The 8,219-nt window shown below is 42.4% G+C and overlaps 1 protein-coding gene across 1 annotated transcript in view; it reads right to left on the bottom strand.

Moving 5' to 3' along the window:
- Window positions 1–386: 386 nt before the first annotated feature.
- The window catches only part of PACSIN1 (protein kinase C and casein kinase substrate in neurons 1), a 65,134-nt gene continuing 57,301 nt past the window's right edge, over window positions 387–8,219 (bottom strand). Inside the window, exons 6-10 of the mRNA XM_015423962.1 lie at window positions 7,945–8,120; window positions 2,909–3,029; window positions 2,696–2,820; window positions 2,325–2,518; window positions 387–1,411 (exon numbers count right to left, since the gene is read on the bottom strand). Coding sequence (XP_015279448.1) covers window positions 1,302–1,411; window positions 2,325–2,518; window positions 2,696–2,820; window positions 2,909–3,029; window positions 7,945–8,120 — 726 coding nt within the window. The 3' untranslated portion in view covers window positions 387–1,301. The remainder of the gene's footprint in view (window positions 1,412–2,324; window positions 2,519–2,695; window positions 2,821–2,908; window positions 3,030–7,944; window positions 8,121–8,219) is intronic.

Here is an 8,219-nt window from a genome sequence, read left to right as displayed (position 1 = left end):
AAAGGGACACAGCATTTAACTTTACAACCAGCTGTTCAGAGAAGTCTCTGTATCTTTCTGCTATCACCTGGGTTTGGAACTTTGCTCAGAATACTGGGTTTCTTTACCAGTTGAGTGTATGACGCTATCAATCAATCTCTGGGTGGCTGATAGAATACTCTCTTTGGATGAAGGCTTCAGTTCCATTTAAATATATGCTTCTAGCAAAATCCTGACCATCTTCAACAACTTACCAGGCAATCTTCATTAAGAATGAGAAACCGTAACAAATCATTCAAAGAGTTTCTAGTGAGGTTTTCTGGGACCATAGCACGATAGATGCCTCTTCCACTCATAGCTTCTTTACTGAGCTGGGTAGACTGCCATTAGTGTTCCCAGGTCAGGCTCTCATCTTGTTGGAGGTCTCTGGCAGACTGGAAATAGAGAAGTCTGTACTGGGTTTGTGTAAAAAAGGAATGCATCTGATCAGCCATCTAAACACATCCCAGAAATGCAGCCCAGTTCCTCAAGAGAAGATGGGAGAAAGGAGCCAGTGAGGTATGCTTTTATCATTTGCATAGGGTGTCCACGTGTGAAGTCAGAGCCCTAAGCATCATACTCTGATCTCATGAAAGGGGAAACAGGATCACAGGACTCTGGGGAGTGAGTCACAGAATGTGCATACAATACTGCAGTTAAAGCAATAGCTTGGGGTGGTCAGTTGGAGGCTTGAATATTTTACCATGATATTGGCTGGGGCTTGGTAGTGAAGGCAAAAAGTACCTGTTGTTTTCTTTTCAAAGTAGGAAAAGGCGGATAGAAACTATATAGAAAGGGGAAGAGAGAAATAATAACATCAAAGAGGTATACCCAGTTTCTTCCTTATTTTTACTGGCTTCAGTCTATTCAAAGAGGGTGAATTAGCTTAAGTAGCTTAAGTGCCAGACATTTTGAAACAGTTCAAGCCAATTGGAAGGCGGCTCATCATTATATTATCCTTAAAAACCAACCAGTCAGAAGCCTTGTTGGTTAGGTTTTAAGGGCTTGAGGTATTCACTTTCACTTACAAAATAACGCCCCCCCACCACAGTGTCGACCTTTCGTATCACATTATCTAAAAAAAAGTTAAAGCGACCGCAAAATACTCTTCAGAGATGGCTATTAAAAAAATAAACGATTGGTTGGAAAATATGTTTGGATCTCTAACTGTGCTGAGTGAGTGAATGCACGGCAAGATGGCTACTTGGCTGGCATAGAGAGAGGGAAGATGACAGAGGGTCTTTTTGTTTTTTGTGACAGCAGTGAGAAGAACACAACAAAAATTAGATGGCCTCCACATAATTAGCTGGATAGAGACCAAGCTGTCCGCTGTCCAGACGACCTTTGCACCACCCTTGTTCATCCTCTTCACCTAATTTGGTTAATTCATCACCTAGAAAAAACGTAACAAGTCATTAGTGAGGGCTTATTATCAACCAATGTATCATATTCTAGTAAGCCCCTTCCTCCACCATTCCTCAATTAAAATTAGCAGTCTTCTCAGGAGGCTTTACTTTTGGAGAGGGGCTGATGCACAGTGATTCTGGGGGCATCCCCAGGAAGCTTCTTGTGGCCAATATCTGTAAGAGAGGCACTAGCAGCAGCAACAAGCTCTCATCCTTTTAAGGGGAACAGCAAGAAGAAGAGGATATTACAAGCATGTTATATTGAAATCTGGAGATAATTTCTGTAAATACTCTCCAACTGAGAAACATGAACTTAATAAGCAGGTGAGCTAAAGCCTTTGAAAAGCAAAAATAAAATATTTCTTTACCATCCTTTAATTCTACTGTAGACCCATTTATGTATTATATTTAGAACGGGTAGGTCACACGTGACTTGAAATCCCTATAGCCAAAGGCATCCATATGCCAGGAAGAAAACTCTTTGAGAACAGTCGCGACGCCATCATCATACTAATGGTTTTAATAACTTTATTGTGTATTTTATATTGATTTTATATTGTTGTTTTATTTGTTGTTTTCTCTGTAAGCCGCCCTGAACCTGCCTCGGTGGGGTAAAAATCAAATCAAGTCAATAAATAATAAAACGGGACACTTTGTTAGCAGCAGGGCTTTTTTCCAGAGTTCTAGAACCTCTTCAACAATTTTTTTAAAAAAATGTTTAAAAGTGAATGAGTTTTCAGTATACAGACTGAAAACTTCATTTCCCTCTTGAGAGTTTCAGCATCACTTAAAAAAAAAAAAGAGCTCTGGTTGGCAGTGTCCATCTCTTTACTCTGCATGGCGACTGATGGATTCTTTTACATTCCTCCTCCTGGCTACCCAGCACACTTCATGACTTACCTGCTTTGAAACTCAGTTCATCCTGCTCCTGCCCATCATAATCATACAGAGCTCGCACACGCACGCCTTTCCCAGCCGGCTCCTCCTCAAAGGAATTGGCACCACCATTAGCTTCACTGGAGTTGTAGGTGTTGCCACCCTCATCATCTGACCACTCCGCAGCGTAGGCTTGACCCCGATCATAGCTGCTCACACTGGGAATGCAACATGGTAGAAGGCACCATGAAAACTGCTGCTACAGCCAAGGTCCTCTGATGCCTCCAGCACTGGCCTATGCAGCCACTAGGCATTATGCCCACTGTGTTCTGTTCCTTCTCATTTGAACATTGCACCAAGCAAGGCTCAAACTGGAGAAGGTTCAGTATATTCACCTGCCACGGTCTCCAGACTGTGCTGCTGACTCCCCAGCTCCACTGGCATTGGGTGTATTGCCTCCTTCAGTCTTCTTAGGCTTCTCTTTTCTTGTTACTGTTTGCGTTGCATCTGGATTCCATTCCTGAAGGGAAAGAAACGTGTCTCTGAACTGGCTTCCTGTTCCAAAACCCCAGTATGGTCCTGCAGTCATCCACGGAACAGCTTCTTACCTCAACCTGAGGCCAGTTCATAGGCATCCCTGGGCCACAGTTGTTGCGGAACCATCGGAGGTCCTCCTGAGCATCGGCTGTGCGGATAGTCTGCTCCAGTTCACGATAGACTTTAGCATAGCTGCAAGTAACAAATAGACAGCCATATAAACAAAGGCATGTCCCTTAAAAATGGACTTGACTAAAGCTGACAGCTGCTAGACGGGGAGTTGAATTAATTCATAAACCAAGACAACTACTGAATTCGATTTCTCTAACCAAACACAAGGGGGCACTAGCAACGTAGAAAAGCTTGGCCAGCAAGGCCTCTCACTAGTTTAAAAGCACAATGAAGATGTGCTGAAATCTTTGCTGTTATCTTATCAATAATATGTGCCACTGTTTGGACATCTTAACCAAAGTTCTGCCCCTATAAACTAGATGCCTAATTACACTTTATTCCCTTCTGTAATGCTGGTTAAGAGATTACTGCAAGGGAATGGGGAAGGCATCAGGACAACATTTGCCAGCAACTCCTTTGTTCTACCTCCAACAAAATAGATACTATGGAATAGGTAATCGTTCTTCTTACAGAATATTTTCATGAGATTTGTGAGATACAATGTGGTCAAACTCTTTATATCACTACATCTGCTATTAAATTGGGTAGATTATTTCGATGAAGGGATAGAGGGAATGCTTATTAAATTTGCAGATGATACTAAATTGGGAGGGGTAGCAAATACAGTAGAATACAGAGTCAGGATACAGGATGATCTTGCCAACTGTGGGTTGGGAAATACCTATAGATTTGAGAGGTAGAGCCTGGGGAGGGCAGGGTTTGGGGTACGGAGGGACTTCAGCAGGGTATAATGCCATAGAGTCCACTGCCCAAAGTAGCCATTGTCTCCAGAAGAACTGAACTTGGTCATCTGGAGATCAGTTGTAATAGCTGGGAAATTTTCTGTAGGGGAAATGATGTGCTGTGGCTGGGGAACATGGTAATACTCTAGGTGAGGTCTAACCAGAGCAGAGTAAAGAGGTACCATCACATCTCATGATCTGGATGTTATACTGTTGATACAGCCCAAAATTGCATTTGCCTTTTTAGCAACCACATCACACTGCTGACTCATGTTCAGTGTATGGTCTACTAAGACCCCTAGATCCTTTTCGCACATACTACTGTCAAGACAAGTCTCCCCCATCCTATAATTATGCATTTGATTTTTCCTCCCTACCAGCAAATTTGGAAAACGCAACAGTGGCCACAGGATTGGAAGAGGTGAGTATACATTCCAATCCCAAAGAAGGGCAATGCCAAGGAATGTTCAAATTATCACATGGTAATTTCTGGGAGATCTCCAGACCCCACAGGGAGATTGAACTCCAAAAACAACATCCGTGAAAAAAATAATGAAGAGTCAATAAATATAAGTTGCAAAAACATTTACTGAAGTATTTCTGTAAGGAATATCTTTCTGTCATCGCTCACACACTAACGAACACTGTGCAATGTGAACATTCGTTTCGCAATATATACTTTATCTGAGCATGTTGCAATCCCAATTCTTATCAAATACTACTTATCAACTCTTGCTGGAAACATTCCATGTTGACTAATAACAGGACCCAGAACTACAGAAATACTTCAGTAAATGTTTTTGCAACTTATCTTTATTGTCTCTTCGTTATTTTTATCACGGATGTTGTTTCTGGAGTTCTACTTCTTCCCGTGATCTCTCATTTTGGCTCTCACAGGGAGATTGGCAACTCCAGTGACCGTTTAAGGGAAGACTGGGATATGTATTCTACCTCAGGACACATTCAGTGACTCCCAACAGCAACAGCAAACTGTTTAGAATGTTAGAGGCAAAGGCCAATCAGGCCGCATATGCAAATGACCTCTGTGTTCCGACTGGCTATGGGGGGGAGAGGAACAGCAAACTGTTTAGAATATTGGAGGCGGGACTCAGGCAACGCAGCCAGTGCATAGGGAGTCCTTCTGAGTGACAGATCAGGGAGCCAACTGATTTGGGAGCACATGGAATGTTCAGCAAAGTGCCACCCGAAAACACAATTATATATAAGGAGAGATTGACCTGCACAAACCCTTCAGAGCTTATAGAACCCTGGAGGAGGAGATTTGGGTGACTTCTAAGTAATTTCCCCTATTTGCGTTAATTCCTCATGGGCCAGGGGCTTTTATTAAAAGAATTTCAGAAGGGGAGCACAATTTTGATTTATGTGCTCCCATTTATTTGGGGGCTTATTTATAGGGTCCTTTAGGGAGCTATTCAAGACCTATGGTTCACTAGATAATGAAAACCCTCTGATACACTCCTTTAGTGCTTTGATAGGTTCAGGACTGCTCAGTCCAGCCTTACTTTTCCCCTCTAATAGTTTTATGATTGACTTATCAGAAGCATTTGAATTGCTAGACCAGGGGTGTCAAACATGCGGCCCGGGGGCTGGATCAGGCCCCTGGAGGACTTCCATCAGGCCCGCAGTGGAACTGGCCATCTCCTGCTTCCAGTTCTGCTGCTGCATCACAGCTTGCTTCACCAGACTCTCTTAATCACTCTGCCATTTCATGTTTTAACCTGGGTCCTAGACTCAGAACTCTGAGCATGAGATTTCTGTGGTGAATGTCAATAAATCAAAAGTAGGTTTGCAGCTTACAGAGCTAATGTTTTACCCATGTTTCTATTTTAAGTTAAAAAAAATCTTTGTGTTTGTGTCCTTTATAAAGTTTATATCTCCGCTACCTGGCATTACATTTTATGATACACATGGCCCGGCCCAAGAAGGTCTCATTTATGTCAGATCCGGCCCTCATAACAAATGAGTTTGACACCTCAGTGCTAGATACTAGCAGTTCTGAGAAAAGTACATCTGCATGGGCCTCTCTTTCCCCCCTTAGGAGGCTATGAGAGTGCATCCAATCTATAGAAGCCAGACATAACCTTGAACTGAGCCTGTGCCAGTCTTTTACTTGCCTGTATGGCAGAGAGAGATTAAAATGGGACCAGTGCAGCTTGTCTGCATAACTCAAGATGCAATAGAACAACGTATAAGTGCAGTGGAACCTTTAAGAACAACAAAGTTTAATTCTGGGTATAAACTTGCATATATATGCACACTTCTTCAGATACCTGTAGAAATGTGCATGCACATGAAAGCTTATACCCAGAATTAAACTTTATTGGTCTTAAAGGTGTCACTGGAGGTGTAACACAGAAAGATGGAGTACTGTGTCAATGTGAGAAGAAAAATTGTAGGCAGGTAATTTATATTTACTCAGGAAGGTGAGGTAGGGCTGAGTCATTATCTTGTAGGAGTTGAAATTCTAATCTTATCTGTAGGCCTGTCATACTTATTTTCTCCCACGCTACAACATGAATGCTTTTTATTTTCATACTGCGGCGTCCCATCACCACCCGCCTGTTTACTGCTCAGCCAAACACTACCATATACAAGCCTCATTAAAATTCAGTCATAATCACACTGAAGTGTGCTCCTAATGACGAGGTAAAGATGCAGTCCTAAATACACTGGCTTCTCAAGCTGTGTGTGTTTGCTCAAGAGCAAATCCCAATGGATCTTAGTCCCAGGTAAGTGTGCATAGGACTGCAGATTTACTAGGGAGTGAGTCTCATTGAATTCGATAGTGCAGTTATCTGTAAGCATGTTTAGACCATGATCGTATTAGTTGCTGTAGATTTTCCGGGTTGTGTGGGCCGTGGTCTTGGCACTGTAGAACCTGACATTTCGCCAGTAGCTGTTACTGGCATCCTCAGAGGTATAACACAGAAAGATGGAGTACTCTCTATGTCAAGATGAGAAGAAAAATGGTAGGCAGGTAATTTATATCTACTCAGGAAGGTGGGGTAGGGCTGAGTCATTATCTTGTAGGAGTTCCCCAGGCTATGAACATGCTAATGGAGGAGCTTTCCTGAGGAAGTTCTTTTGTATATGGATTGTTTCCTGAGGAGGTTCTTTTGTATGTGGATCGGCTGTTGAAATTCTAATCTAATCTGTAGTGCTATTGTCAGATGTAGAGCATTTTCTGTCTTTCAGGACTGGAAACCATGCCCTATTTATTTTTAAACTCTCTTCTTTCCTGTTGCAATTGTGTTTATGAATTCCAATGGCTTCCCTGTGTAATCTGACATGAGAGTTGGATGCGTTATCCAGCATTTCAGTGTCTTGGAATAAGATACTGTGTCCTGTTTGAGTTAGGTTATGTTCAGCCACTGCTGATTTTTCAGGTTGGCCAAGTCTGCAGTGTCTTTCATGTTCTTTTATTCTTGTCTGGATGCTATGTTGTGTGGTCCCGATGTAAACCTGTCCACAACTGCAGGGTATGCGGTATACTCCTGCAGAAGTAAGGGGGTCTCTTCTGTCTTTCGCCTATCGTAGCATCTATTGCTTCAGACCACATGGCTACCCACCTGAATCTATCAAGATGCAATGTCAGTGTGGAGTTATCCTACATTACACTGTGGTTGCTTATACATTAACTATTCAGGCTGGAATTGCCATCATTCATTCATTCAGCTTTAGTGGAAATTATAACATTGCTTTCCTTGTTGCTCTCCAGTCTTTTTCCAGACCTGATTTGCAGCAAATGTTTTAAACTTAAAATGCAATTGTAGTGATAGGCTTTCCAGACTGGACAACCAAGTTGCTTAGGGCTACTATCCCTTTACATTTTCTTCCTTTTCTTGTGCCTCCCACTTAATTATTTCCTCTTCTCTTGGAGTTGTGGCATTTCTAAACGGATAACATGTTATTAGTTCTTGGATGGGTGGTGATGGTGGTTTAACAGCACAGTCATAAACAGAGTCAACCTGTTCTAAGCCTAATGACTTCAGTAGACTTAAAAGAGTATAATTTTTCTTAGGATTGTACTGTATGTGCTGCTTTTCACTTTGGAAGGGGAGATGACAAGGTTGAGAGAAGGCTTCCAGTGCTCACTAAAGGAGCATTTCTGCCACACAAATATTAGAGTTGCTTCCATTCTGCTGCCACTGAGTTTCAGAGGAAAATGATACCTGCTGTTCTCTGCCAGATTCAGGTGCCTCTTGATATCCAATAGCACCTCCTTCAGGAAGCTGAGTCTCTTCTCTTCAAACTGCTGGCACTGCTCAAAGACCTGCTCCATACTCTCAATGTACTGTGGAGTACACTTGCTTAGTTCATCCACCACCTTCTCATATTTCTCCTGGGCCTGCAGGTGCAACAAAGGAAAAGATTAAAATCCCTGGGGAAACACAGCAGGACTTAGACTTTTGGGGCAAAGGCATGTATTTCAGTGTGCCTAGTTCCC

Source organism: Gekko japonicus, unplaced genomic scaffold (assembly GCF_001447785.1).
Source record: "Gekko japonicus isolate JY-2015 unplaced genomic scaffold, Gekko_japonicus_V1.1 scaffold370, whole genome shotgun sequence".
Lineage (NCBI taxonomy): Eukaryota > Metazoa > Chordata > Lepidosauria > Squamata > Gekkonidae > Gekko > Gekko japonicus.
The sequence above is the reverse complement of the archived record's forward strand: the minus strand, read 5'-3'. Positions and strand labels throughout refer to the sequence as shown.